At 40.6% G+C, this 14850-nt stretch overlaps 1 protein-coding gene across 2 annotated transcripts in view; it reads left to right on the forward strand.

Annotated features, from left to right (window-relative positions):
* Nucleotides 1-14850, forward strand: part of LOC146658061 (protein unc-13 homolog B-like) — a 73670-nt gene that overhangs the window by 46893 nt on the left and 11927 nt on the right. For both annotated transcript variants that reach the window (XM_085426459.1, XM_085426460.1), the window contains 2 exons: nt 2919-2996; nt 3284-3361. In XM_085426459.1, the coding sequence (XP_085282585.1) occupies nt 2919-2996; nt 3284-3361 (156 nt within the window). The remainder of the gene's footprint in view (nt 1-2918; nt 2997-3283; nt 3362-14850) is intronic.

Here is a 14850-nt window from a genome sequence, read left to right on the forward strand (position 1 = left end):
AGAACTACTGTTGATAGGTCAGGTTACTCTTTAAGAGAGCGCTTTACAAAAATACTCACTGGCTCTTACCTCTAGTGCAGGCGTATCACGCATGCAGCCAGTGAGGCCAGAATCATCCCACCGATGGTTCTAATGAGGCCCAGTTTGAAAATGTGAAAACTGCAAAAGAAGAAAAGCAGAAAAACTGAATTTTTGTCAGTTTATAAAACATCGAGCATGGCCTGTCATAACTGGATAATAAACTACTGACAGAAATGAAGTTTAAACAAGAGTAAACATAATTTACTCTAAATTAACAGAATATTTCTGTTTAATTAAATCCAGATAATGAGCTAAAAGTGTTTTTTCTATAATTTTCCTCAGTAATTTCTCAAAGGGGAAGCCCTTCTAATAGGTTTCTGTACATTTCTGGAGTATTGCAGCAGCAGAGTCGGTTCACTTCGGGCACGCTTGCACTTGGGGAAATACGTAGGGATGATGACCACTAGCTCAGAGTGAAACCAGAATATTTGCTGCACTATTTGCACTTTAGTGTAATCTGATATAGCACAGACTTAGGAAGCTCACAGGTTCAACAGCGACTGTTCTCTCATGCTCAGAGATGCAGTGTGAAAAAACTTCATATTTGCTATATCCTTTTAAATATTTGAATTTCCCTGCACCTCACTGCTCATAACACACACATTTTCTGTTTTGGATATTTGGACAAGTTAAAGTGGGATAGTGGGTAGCGTGGATTGATCAGTTAATCGAGAAGATCATCTGACTCTATTCAAAAGCATCAGCCTTTTTAGAAGACCGTTTCCTCCTTTTATAATCTAGTAAAATTGAATTGTTTCTGAGTGATTTCAAGACAGAAATATTAGCTGGTTTAGCTCCAGCCATCCCCGATACATCATACAAAGGCAAGAGGTTGTATAAATGTAGACATGAGGAGGAAAATTGTATGCAGAAGGCTTTGAGATCAGAATTTTCTTGCACTTAAAGAATTTCATGTCTATATCTTTACTAGCATGTGACTCTGGTATGCAGTTGTTTGTTTGGAGTAAGTTTTTCATGACTGTATCCATCAGTGGTGCAGAGGTGAGATTCTTTACCTGAAAGTTCCTGCTCGCTGCAGCTTTAGACCATGACTCCTACTCAGGTCTTTACTCGAGTCTTCTTTGTTCAGTCTCTTGAATCATTTCTAACTCACTAACGAGTTTCAGGTATTTCTCTGTAAAACATACAAACAGGGCATAAAGTGTAGGGTTGTGTTTTTTCTTGAAATGTAATTTAAGGCAGGTCCTTTTAAGCAGAGCCGTTCAATCTAACAAACCTCTGCAGAGAAACTGTGTGTGCGCGCGTCTGGTGTTATGGCTCGATCGATACGGGACTCATTAAATAAAGAAAGGCTAATGTAAGCCATCACTCTGAGCTGTCCATCTCTCTGTCCCCGACCCTTGACTTGCTTTTCATTTTGTGCCGCTCCGCTCATGTTAATCTCCTCCTGAGTCTTTTCATCTCTACCCATCCCATCAATCCTGGGACTCTTGTCTTTTGTGTTCCTACTTTTCCGTCTACGTCTGCCTTTATTTCTTCTTCATCTCTTTGTCACCCTCCAGTTTCACATTGTTCTGCTTTCCTATGCAAGAAACAATAATTAGTTTGTTTTTAAAAGTGTGAGGAAAAAGAGATGGCTGCAGAACTTGAGTGATATAAAGCCGCACTAAGCAGTGCAGGCAGCTATCAAGCTGCATGTTTAATGCAATAGTTTGTAATCTTGCTGAGTCAGCAGAAAGTAGGGAAATCTCTCACAGTGAGCCCACGGTGCTGTGAGGCACAAGTTACCACTGTGATGATGACAAATTAACTCTGTGATTTATTTAAAAGTGCCCTGTTGAGTTTTTATTGCAAGCAAACATGTCATTCTTTGTTTCCCATCAAAAAGCAACCAGTTTGCTGGCTGGACATTATAAATGTTTTCTTCACTTCTTCTAGAAATATTTTTTCAGCTTTTATTCATGCAGGGCGTCTTCAACGAGCACATTACAGAATCCAGCTGTGTGCTGAAGAGTATAAAGCTCATGCAAATCTCATGTCTTTCCTTTGATTATTATGTGTTTTCTCATATAAAGGATGCGATAACAAAACAAGAAACATGCAGTGAGGCCAGTGATTGACAACTGCACACATTTTAAAAGTGCTTAAACAGAGGAAGAGTGCTTCTTTACGTCTCTGATTAATGAGCAGCGATTTTCTGCAAGATCTTCCAACAGCTGACGGCACTGTGTGCATCACACAATGTCACATGAACTCTGACACATTGTTTCATTTATATTTGCAAATTATATAATAAGATATTAATATTTGGTGTTCCTGTATCAATACAATATTGGCATGCAAAATATCACAATGCAGTGCAGTGTGAGTGACTTTCCGGTGCTTGGGCGGAGCCTACTGGTGGCAGCTGTTCTCAGGTGGGCTCATGAAAGACATCACACAGATGTAGTGTTATTATGAAGCGGGCGCCGTGAAGACTGTTTAACGGCTAATCACGCAAAATATGACATTTGGCTTCTCACTAGAAGCTTCTGCATTAGCTCAGATTTCCATGACTTACACATATCCGGTGTGACAACAGTTAAGTGTCATCAATGAGTAAAAGGTAAATGAGTCAAACACAATGAGGCATCTTCTTTATTGTCTTTAACATTAGATTAGCTCGTGTTGTCCTGAAACTACACGCAGCTCTTTAAGGCAGACAGACTGACATTTTCAGTTAGCACAGTGCGAGTGTCTGATGCTACCTGAGTTCAAACAGCAGTGCTCTCAGCTCGCCAGACTAAAAGGCTAAACATCAGTGTTCAGCGTCACTCTTCACTCCAGAGGATCCCAGGGAAAGCATGTCTTATGTGAGTGTTATCTTGTTTCCACAGACGATCACCAAAGTGCTCCTGCAGTACTCTGCTCTGCTGGCCAAGAGCTTTCCCTCCTACTGTGAGAAGGAGAAGATAGTGAGTACTGCTGCGTCACCACTCTGCTACCACAACACCTCCCTCAGGGCTCATCTCTGATTTGGAGGGAGACACTTTGAAAGCTAGTAAACTCTCTTTGGAGTGGATTAATATTTCAGTGGTTGCTACTTACTCATCTAACTTCAGTCTTTAATCTTCCTGTCATCACCCTTTTATCTTGCTAATCTACTTTCATTTTATATTCTTGACTTTTCCTCTTTTTTAAAATTCATCATTTATGTTTGGTCTGCTTACAAACGCTGCCTCCCTGATTTATCTTCCTCCAGCCGTGCGTGCTGATGAACAACATCCAGCAGATGAGAGTCCTTTTGGAGAAGATGTTTGAGTCCATGGGAGCAAAACAGGTGAGCATTAACAGGTGTATGCACACGCACCAAACCCTAAAGTTTGTAAGCCATCTGCCAGGCAGACACTGATTTCAGTCACTTAAAAGGTCAAAATGCTGATTTAAAGACTTTTCCATGAAGTACATGACTGAAAAATGCCAGAAAAAAACACTTTTTTCTGTTCAGAAGTGTGAATGTGAAAAATGGTAAATGGATTTGGTTCTTCTATAGCGCTTTTCTGCTCTAGCTGAGCACTCAAAGCGCTTTATACAACATGCCTCATTCAAACAAACACTTTTTTCTATGCTTAAGTATTTTCTCTCTAACATTCGCACCCTGATGGATGCGTCACAGAGCAACCTTGGGTTAGTATCTCACCCGAGGATATTTGGCATGCAGAGTGGAGCGGCCAGGGATCACCAATGTTCCAATTAGTAGATGACCTGCTCTATCTCCTGAGCTACAACACCTGTGCAGAACAGAGTGTGTTACAAACGTAGGTTGACCGAACAGACAAAGGGGAACCTTCACTTTACAAACTTAAATTAGGTGCACACTGCAGTCGAATGTTGTCAGCATTCCAGTTCCAGTCATACTCAAAAAGCACGTAGGACGAAGGTTTAAAAATCTATCACTGATGCACTGAAAGCTCTACGAGCCACAAAGAAATCCATTTTGTCTGTTGGTGTGTTGAAGTCCACTGCTGGACCTGTTTGGGTCACCTCCCCATCCTCCAGGTGTGACCTGATTTCTATAATGAACCTATTTGGTATGTATTTGGGTTCATCAGTCACCACAAGGAGAAGCAGCAGAGCCGAACCTTCTGTGGATGCAGGAATCTTTCCTTCTGCTGAGCCTGTGATTGTAGTTTCAAGGTGTAAAAAATACAAAGGTGCAAAAGCTGCAGCAAGTGTGAGCCTGCATGTATATAATCACAGATTTAAGAAAGCAAGAGTTAAGTGTGTGTCTTTTTTCCTGCAGTTAACAGCTGAGGAGGAGATGGTATGTCTCAGTGGGTTTTTGTTTTTGCTTTGCTTCCCTGTGGCTCCACCTCCACCCAAAACGATCTGTTGAGTACAGTAAAACCCACTCCACACCTCTTTCCTGTCATCAAACCTTTTTCCACCTTGCAGTGCGTGTGTGTCTGTTTTTAGATTGATCCCAATTTACTCATAAACAAGAGCTAGAGCTTCCTCTCCTTCTTCCTAGACTCCCAGTTTTCACTCCTCAAAATAAACTCCAGCTGATATAAATGATGTAGATGTGTGTTTTTAAAAAAACAAAACGTTCTCTTCGTGGTGTTTTTTCTCTCGAAAGCTTGAGAATGAGGAGGAACCCGATGAGTGTGACGAGGAGGTGGGTCGACTTCTTTTTGACTGGTTTGATTTGTTTCTGTTCCCCTGTTGTGTCTGACTGCCGTCGTCGTCGTTGCCTTTTTCTGTGAAAGTCCAAATATTTGCTGTGACAATTATTTTTAGTTTTTTGATGGGAACAACACAGTTTAAATCAATGGAGTTTACAGCTGTTGCTCATTTTTAACAGTTGATGGCTCTAGTCAGGCTTTTATATGAACAAATAATATACATAATAAACAAACACTTTAAATACACTTACATATTAAATAAAACGATAAATTAAATGGGAAACGTTTAGCCGGATGAACTATAGACAAGCAAAAATCCCAAACTGACAGTTATAGTTCATTATCCATGTCCTTACTAAACCATAGCGGAGGATTATTTCCTGGTGAGATCGTTCCTTTGTGGGTTTGTCGTTTTCTTCTTTCATATATTTTATGCACTTTCTTTTTATTTCCTTATGATATTTGGACCAGGCTGTCTCTGACAACGAAGGCGGCGATAACATGGTGGGTAGGCCACAACAGCAGATATAAAACACTCCTGAAATCTACTTTAGTCTGTTTTTATTATTATAAAATGTTACTTGTGTTTTTAAATGACCGCATTTGTGTGGGTTTGATCCTTTTTGCTAACAGTCAGAGGAGACCAAGGTGAGATAAGGATTCTAGGTCACAGCCAATATTTCATATAGCTTCCTCAAATGTCCTTTTGTTTCTCTCATTTGTCTCATTTGACCTAGTTTTCTTATGTTTCTATTTTAATTTGTCGATGGCAACGTCAGTCTGGCTGCTCAGACTCTGAGGGATCTGAGGTAAGGAGGAGAATATCACACTCTTCCTCAGAGCTGCGATGATATTAAAGTAGAAATCTGTGTGAGATAAAAACGGGAGATTTGACTGCTGTTAACACAATCATCACATTCAGTTCTGACGAAGTAGACTCAATCGCTGAAACTGCAGTCGGCAGTTTGTTGTCATGCAGAATCAATGTGACGGGAGACAAAAACACAGTTTCAGAACAAGCTCGGGTGTAATATTTGAAAGGTGCGAACGCACAGACTGTATATAAAAGACGGATGGAGTCGTCATCTGAAAAGCCTTTAAATTCCTAAAACTGCCGCTCTGTATATTGACCAGCAGGGGGCGACTCATCTCGATACAATGCACTTGATCTCTGACCCCAGTAAAGCCTTGATGATTTTAGTCTCTGTCAGTATTTCCTATATTACCATGTATACAGTCAAATACACTCACGCCCATTTCATTAGGTACACTTTGCTAGTACTGGGTTGGACCCTGTTTGGCCTTCAGACCTGCTTCAGTGTTATCCAGATTCAACAAGGGGCTGAAAGCATTACTCAGATTTTTGTCCTTAATGATCCATAATTTGGTCTCCGATTCCACCACAGCCCAAAGGTGCACTGAGATCTGGTGACTGTGGAAGGCCATTCACAGAGAACTAATTTCACGTTCAAGTAACCGGTTTGAGATGATTTGAGCTTTGTGATGTGGTATGTTTCCCTGCTGGAAGCCACCACGGTGGACATGAACGCCCAAATTATGAGCTCACCATCCAAATATAGCAACCATCCAAATGAGACACATCAGACCAACCAACACTATTCTTCTGTTGACCACTGTTGAGGAGTCCGTGTGTCCTGTAGCATCACTTTCCTGTTCTTAGCTGACAGGAGTGGACAGCGTGGTCTGCTGCTGCAGGTTCAACATGTGCCCCTATGCTCTTCTGTATACCTTGGTTGTAATGAGTGGCTGTTTGAGTTAGTGTTCAATTTCAGTCTGCTCAAACCAGTCTGGCTTTTCTCCTCTGACCTCAACAAGGCCTGTGTGCTGTCAACAACCATGCCACAGTCAGCTTTCCTTCAGACTTTGATGCTCAGTTTGAGCTTCAGCAGGTTGTCTTGACCACGCCCACATCCCTAATTGCACTGCGTTACTGCCATGTGATTGGCCGATCCGAGGCTTGTCTTAACAGGTGTACCTAAAAATGCAACCAGTGAGTGCAGGCAGTATAGCCAGCTGGTTTTATGGCTTAACCGCTCGCATGAGATTCAGTGTCCTCAGGATCTCAGATCCACTCCTAGTTTATCACTCTGACTACAAAATAAAATATTTTTTAAAAAACAACCAAATTCCTGAAAACATGATTCTGGCAGCTCCATCTTTTATATACAGTCTTCTGTAGTTTTTAATCTGTCAGAAAATTGTGCTTCTTCCTAAATACTTGTGATAAATCCCTCCGCAGACGTGATGCCAAAATATTCATTAAAGCCTTTGATACCACATGCTGGCAAAGCTCTTTACACATTTACAGCCGTGTCCTAATGCAGACTCCTTCCTCTCCCCTCCAGTGAGTACATAATAGACCAGACAGTGGGCTGCCAGATAATTGAATTTGATGGAGTATAAACATGTTGTATTTAGCCGCCACTAAATGGTTTGCTGAAATGACTTTGATAGTCAGCTCAGTGTGTGTTTTGTGTATGTGTCCATGTCTGAGGGAGCTGTTTTCTTTGTGGCACAGGGTAGCGTGTCAGAGGTGAGGGAAGGCTGGATAAAGTCTGTCTCGGCTGATATCTTCAGTGTCCCAACCTCAGTCAGCCGGCAGTGTGTCTGCAGGGCAGCATGCTGCATCATTATATTAAGATTTAGGTCGAGGATGTAAAAACAGTTCAAATCCAATGATGTTTATATTCGTTTTATGACTTTTTGATTCTTGGATCACCCAACCTTAAATTTTTATTAAAGGATTTCCTTCCTTATGAAAAAGGAGCATTTTTCTGATAGCTCATACTCGTTATAATGATAAAACCTTCCTTTTCCTTTCCTATTCATCCTCTCCTGACTCCTCCTGCTCACTCTTAGGCTGACAACCGAGAGAAGGAGAAAAAGGTCAGTTTGTGCATAATGACCGTGTGTTTATGTTGGAAATCAGGCCTTTGTGTTTTATAAACTCCTTCACTCATCACTTTTTAGTTTGATTAGAAGTTACAATCAAAAAGTTCCACCTGTTAAAATCAAGTATCATTTGGCTACGATTCCCTGCAAATTTCCTCGTCTGCTGCTCCTACTAGGTTTGTTTTTTTCATTGTGCCCCTGAGTTTCCTTTTGGACCACTTCCATGCGCATGTTTGTGTGGTGAGTCTCCGACACCAAAGCAAAGACTCTTCAATATGATTTTATTTTGGGGAAGAGAAAGAATATGTAGGGAACAAGATCTGACTAGTATGGCAGGTAGTGAGAGAACTCGACCAACCTTTTCAGTTTACTGTGAGTGGTCACACGTTTGCATAGTAAAGGTGTATTTACACTGACTGTTCTAACTCGGATACCTCAGGAGGTTATAGTAGACAGTTTGACCCCGTGTGACAAACAACATGGTGCACAGCCCCGTGGAAGTCATATTTCTGGTCACACGCTGGTCACAGCCTTCAGGCTCTTATACTGAAAACTTCATTTTAGTCTCTGAGTTGTAGCTGGAGACCCGACTGACTTCTCACAACACAAATTCTGGGTTCATTTTAATTGAAATACATGTGAAATCACAGGCGCACTTGCAAGTGGTCAGAACAGGACTTCCGGGAAGTGATTCAAACTTAGGAGAGCTGAAAGCATTTCATAGAAGTGACACTGAAGGAGCTCTAATCATGGCCAAGTGTAACGTTTTGATAGTTTTATGTTAAAAGGTGGACAACCAAACTCCAAATGAGAGTCAGGGGAAAGTGTTTCAGAGCTTAAAGCCCTACGCAAGAAAATTCACCAACATCAGCCCAGGAAGAATAATCCAGTTTCCAATCCTTTAACTTTAGCTTTCCACCCAGACGTCTGCCAGTGTCTGTATCCAACTCTTGATTCTAATTCAGGAAAATCAGTTGGATCTTAGTTTGTCTCCTAAAACAGTCTTGCTGCCTTTAGTGTTTTGCACTGATGTTCTTTAAGATATTGCCTGCAGCAGTTTAGATACAGATTTTGTGCAAAAACAATCAAATATTTATTCCAGCAAAATCACAAGTGAAACTGGGTGTTAGATTGGCACAGAATTAAGTCATTAACAGATGTATGTCAATCACACCATAGATGCTCCCTCACATCTGTGCCTGTTTCTCTGCATTAGTCTCTTGGTGGCAATGCATTAAGTGCCTCTTTCCACCAGATGTCTATTTTTTTCCATCGAGCAGCACTAAAAAGATGCTGTGGGAAAAGCGCGGGGTGCTACACGACTCCTGCTATTAAAGCCGACAAGATTGAAAATCTGGAGTGGGAAGTGAAAACTTGAGATATTTTAAACCAGTACTAAAAATGAAAATGCAGAGCTCTCATGGGGCAACACGGCGTGCCTTCCCTTTTCAAAACAAGGCGACAGCACACTGAAATGTATAAAACATTTGTTCAGCAATGATATACCATTAATTGTCATTTTCCCCGAGCTGACGCTTCAATAGTTTTGTGGAGAGAGAGCAACTTTGTACTGGAAGTAGACGTTTTAGTTTGCGGCTGTGTTGTCTTTAAAGCAGCTGTTTACCCTCTGTGCTCCTGTAGGATGAGTCCTCAGCCTATGATGACAGTGAGGAGGAGCAGGAGAAGGTTTGGCTCCATGTCCAGTGTTTCCATAACTGACCTCTCCTCTCCTGCTGACAGACATCACTGACTCAAATTATTACACATGGTTAACTAATGCTGCAGTCGCACTCGGGAAACTGCTGGACAACCAAAATGATTACAACTCGTGTTATAAACTCTTATTACCTCAGAAATTGTTGCTGTAACGATGGGGATCTGGTCTGAAACAGACAGTTTGTGCTCATCAGTGCAGACAGACTGATTACAATGTGCTGTCAGTCTGTCTGTGTTTATAAATCAGATGTTTTTAGTCACTGATTTGTTTCCCTAGTTTTTCTATAAGGGGGTTGCCATCCTGTTTTTACTCTTGTGTGACTGAACCATAAGCCTTCCAGTTAGTTTACCATTCCTGTGTGTAAGAGTTAATGTTTATGTCTGAGCGGGTATACATATGATCCACGTATGTATACATACAAGTACGTCCTTGTGCACCATTCACTTTTTGTCTCCCCCGGCCTTTTTTGTTTTCTGTTGTTTTAATTTTAAATATATTTTTATTGCTTTTTGTTCTAAAGCTGGGCAAAGAGAAGGTGAGCCATAACAAGAACCACACGACAGTTCAGTTTCTTTGTATTTCATTAACATTTGTCTTATTTGTCTTTTCTTTTGTTTTCACACCTCTCTAGTCTGAGTCCAAGAAGGAAAAGGTGTGTTTTCAACTAAACTGTGTTCATGTTTTTTGTTTTTTAAAGCACTTTGTCTTTCTGCTCATTTGTGATTATGCAGCCTAAATTGTTATTGTATATAAAAAAAATAAGTTACAAAAGGCTTTAAAAAACAACCTGCCAAACAAGATATTTTGAGATATGAAGAGAAAAAACTGAGAACTGAAAGTAAATACTTGACCTTCATTTAGAAACATAAACACACAAGTTAATGCTGCTTCAGAGCAGACATATTCAAAAAATAACTGCAGAATAAAAAGATGTTGTAAACCTTTTAATTTGCAGCATTTCCATATCACTGCTGTCTTGTTTTTCTCGCCAAAATCCCAAATTGTATAATTTATCTTCACTTCCACCTTAAAAACCGGTTTTGAGTGGTGTTTGTTTACTCTTTTATATTTAGGAGAGATGCTTTACACAGAACTGGAGTCAGTGGCCTTAAAAGTCTGTACCTTGGTCCCTGAAAGATTAGCTGAAGGGAGCTGCAGGAGGTCAGAATGGCCGTCAGCGTTAATAATGGAAAGCACCCCACTGTGAAGCTACTGACTGTACATAATTAGCTGATCAAAGAAAACAAACTACAGAAGAAAAAAAAACATACCTGTCCTGAAACTCCCACATTTGTGGAAGACAAAGACCACGGTGGCTAACACGAGTGGTAAATCAGCCCGGTCTCATGGCAGTTTATGAAATGGTCACGTTCATGTACACTAATGTAAAGGTTTGGTTAATGAATTTTATATGTCTCAGTGAGCTCTTCTTTAACAACTCCATATTAAAATTCATTTAAATAAATGTGCATTTAAAAAAAGCACATTTAGATAATGCTCTTTTGGCCGTGGCATTAAAATGATACAGTGCGTTAAAGGGTGTTACAGGTGCATAAATGCTAAAAACAGGACATTGCAACCTGTGGCTAGATGGTTGCCAGGCAACCTGATGGCCTCATGATACACTATGCATAATTCAGTTTTTGTGTATATAATTTAAGTGTTACTGTAGTAAAATAAAAATGATGCAATGGTTAGTAAGGTATGATGGGTGCATAAATACTACATTTAGGTCATATTAACCCACTGCTACACAGTTACTAGGCAACATGTTGACATCAGATCTGATATAGATAAGAACCTTCATGGGCCTAAAATGTACCAGCATGCCAAGTCACACACATATATACAAACGTATTTATCCACATTTATAAAGCCATTTTTATTCTTGACTCAGCTAAAGTAGCATTTCATGATTCAGAGCTCAACATAATTCTTATTTATCTTACTGTGACCTGTAGTGATGTTTACTCGGCTCCCTTTATGCCATCTTTCTAGCCACTCTCACTGACATCAGTTGGAAGCCTGGTCATTTGACCAGCACTTATACCTCCGTCGTTATATGAAAACTGTTCCAAACCTAACCAATTAGCTGTGATGCCAAAACTAACCAATGGAAGCATAAAAGTAAAACAAGTGAAAGACTAAAATAAAGTTACTGTTGGCATTTAAACCTCAATCGTCTGAAAGAAATCCTGCAGCTTGCAGAACCTCCATACCCTGTCCCTGATTAAATGGGTTGAGTTGTTCTTTCAAACTGGAAGCGCTGGTATGAGATCATTTTTTGCCTCCAAAAGAAAAGAAAAGAAAAATGTGTCCACAAACACGAATCAGTAGACAAAACTTTGTGACCATTACATGAACTGCTGTTAGACTGTAATATACGAATGGACTTAGTTTTAGTTGTTCCTCATCAGTAAGAAGTTTCTGGACAGTGCACAGGTCCCAGTACACACCAGTGGGGTCCAATTATGTGCCATGAAGGTCCAAGAGTCTGCAGGCTTCCCTTTCAACTCCTTCCACATTACCACACCTTCGAGCACAGAGGGAGCATGTAATTATTGAAATGATTTCATGTTTATGAGGAGAGACTGCAGACACTTCAGAGCTCTAGACTTTTAAGTGTGTTCAAATCTCAGGGGGCTAGCTATCTGCGTACACGGTGTTAATGATCCTAAAATGATCAAAGGGGTTGAAATTATGATAATGACAGGGTCTATCTGAAGGTAGCTGAAGGTTTTAATCCTGTGTGAGCTCATGCATAATACTGTGGAAACACCTTGTGCCTTTAAAATTTCGGGGCTCGTTTTAACTCTTCAGCTTAGAAGAGTCTGGACATAAAACTGTGAATCGGCAAAAGTCCAGCTGGGAGGGTTTTACCTGTAGGCAGCAATCAGCTTCATAAATATGTGAGTCTGCCTGGAGAAGTGAGAGCCTTACTGAGAAGATGAATCTAATAAAATGTAAAAACAAGTGTTTTTTGCATGGTTAGTGTGTGAATTTAAGCATTAGCTCACTCACAAATGTGTATCCTTGCAGGCTGAAAAGACAGACAAAGAGAAGCAGGTTGGTTCGTTTGTAATATCACTCGTCGCCCTTCATCTCCACTTTGTGCTATGTGAACATTTCAGATTTACATTACTGAAAATACTACAATCGAAGTTCAGATTTTAAAAAATAATTCACTTAAAAGAGAGATTAATGGTGTCGACTTTCTTTTCCTAATTTCTTTTCTCATCTTTGCCCAAAGGACGACTCCAAGAGCAAAGAGGTGGGTGTTTAAAACACAGCTTATGTCTTTGGCTCAACCAGTGCAGTGAGTACAGGGATTTGTAAGACCTGGAAGTCTTCCAGGGCTTTATACTATTCAAAAAGAGTGGCAGTGCTGATGATTCTTTAGCCTGCTTTGTTTACATGGCATGGATGCTGGTTTTCCGGGCCACTTTGTACTTAACATCAGTCAGGATGACACGCCAGGCATGTTTGAGGCTACTGCTCACCCAGTTATTGGACCTAAAATTGAGGATAAATTGGTTAAAGTGCAGCTACCCAGCAGAGGAACAGCAGGAATCGAGCCATTAAACAAACAACAGAGAATCAACATCAAATCAACACGTTTGAACTCTAGCTCTGCCTCCTGGGTCTTTTTAAGCCTAATGAATATTCATTTAGCTAATTCAGAGAGCATTTTGAGTTGTCCTCAATTTAAAAGGACGTGTGTCAATATAAGGAACCACTTTCACAAATTCATATCTGGCTGATGTTTGTTTTTAATGGTTGGAAGGGCGGTCTGAGACAGCTGTAGCCTACATTAGCTGTTTATGCTGTACAAGTCCAGAACTGCAAACGCATCTTACAAAATTAGGTGTGTGTTATACTGACTGTGTGTGTGTGTGTAACAGCCTATATTTGACAGTGTTTGGCTGTTAGATTTGTGTTTGTGCAGGATACCAAATGAAAAGAAAAAAGGAGAAAAGTTTGTCTGATGTTTTTTGCTTTTTTCCTAATAGACAAAGGAGGAAGTAAACAAGGTTTGTTTATCCAGCCGTCCTCTTTCCCCTGTAGACCTCTGTCCTCTGCTGCCCCTCCAAAATGCCTCGCCTGACTTTAAAATCGTAGCTAATATGCATCCCTGCCTCATAGTTATCCCAACGTGCAACATTTATTCTGCGGGTAGTGACAGCAGAATCGAGCTTGCTGTTGTGAAGGATCGGCAGACACTTCCAGAGCGAATAAATATTTTATGCTTTTTTTTATATATATATATTTCAGGGGGTTTTATGTATTTTGAATTCACTGGCCAAAAAAAGCAGCAGTGCTACAGAGTATGTGTGAAATTTTAGGCTTTAAGTGGACATTATGAAGAACAAAATGACCATATCTTAATATACACATGCAAAACATGTATTGCCAATTCAGAGTTACCAATTGACCTAACCTCTCTACCTGGATAGATAAGCAAAACTGTTTGTTCTATTAAAAAAAAAGGCAAGAAACTGTTGAACAATGCCAAGCTGAATGGGGGTGGTGCTCACCTGAACTCATCTAATTTCATAATTTTCATAATGGAAGCTCTGATTCATCGTGAGTGTGATGGTGTGCAGAGGGTTCCTCATGTCTGAGGAATTACAACACTGCAAACATACGAGTACAAACATAGAAGTGCAGTCACACTTCATATAATCATATACAGTGGGGCAAAAAAGTATTTAGTCAGCCACCGATTGTGCAAGTTCCCCCACTTAAAATGATGACAGAGGTCAGTAATTTGCACCAGAGGTACACTTCAACTGTGAGAGACAGAATGTGAAAAAAAAATCCATGAATCCACATGGTAGGATTTGTAAAGAATTTATTCGTAAATTAGGGTGGAAAATAAGTATTTGGTCACCTCAAACAAGGAAAATCTCTGGCTCTCACAGACCTGTAACGTCTTCTGTAAGAAGCTTTTCTGTCCCCCACTCGTTACCTGTATGAATGGCACCTGTTTGAACTCATCATCTGTATAAAAGACACCTGTCCACAGCCTCAAACAGTCAGACTCCAAACTCCGCCATGGCCAAGACCAAAGAGCTTTCGAAGGACACCAGGAAAAGTATTGCAGACCTGCACCAGACTGGGAAGAGTGAATCTACAATAGGCAAGCAGCTTGGTGTGAAAAAATCAACTGTGGGAGCAATCATCAGAAAATGGAAGACATACAAGACCACTGATAATCTCCCTCGATCTGGGGCTCCACGCAAGATCTCATCCCGTGGGGTCAAAATGATCATGAGAACGGTGAGCAAAGATCCCAGAACCACACGGGGGGACCTGGTGAATGACCTGCAGAGAGCTGGGACCAAAGTAACAAAGGTCACCATCAGTAACACACTACAACGGCAGGGAATCAAATCCCGCAGTGCCAGACGTGTTCCGCTGCTGAAGCCAGTGCATGTCCAGGCCCGTCTGAAGTTTGCCAGAGAGCACATGGATGATACAGCAGAGGATTGGGAGAATGTCATGTGGTCAGAT

Source organism: Rhamphochromis longiceps, linkage group LG12, assembly GCF_057381845.1.
Source record: "Rhamphochromis longiceps isolate RC_006_pf linkage group LG12, R_longiceps_female_GT1.1, whole genome shotgun sequence".
Taxonomy (NCBI): domain Eukaryota; kingdom Metazoa; phylum Chordata; class Actinopteri; order Cichliformes; family Cichlidae; genus Rhamphochromis; species Rhamphochromis longiceps.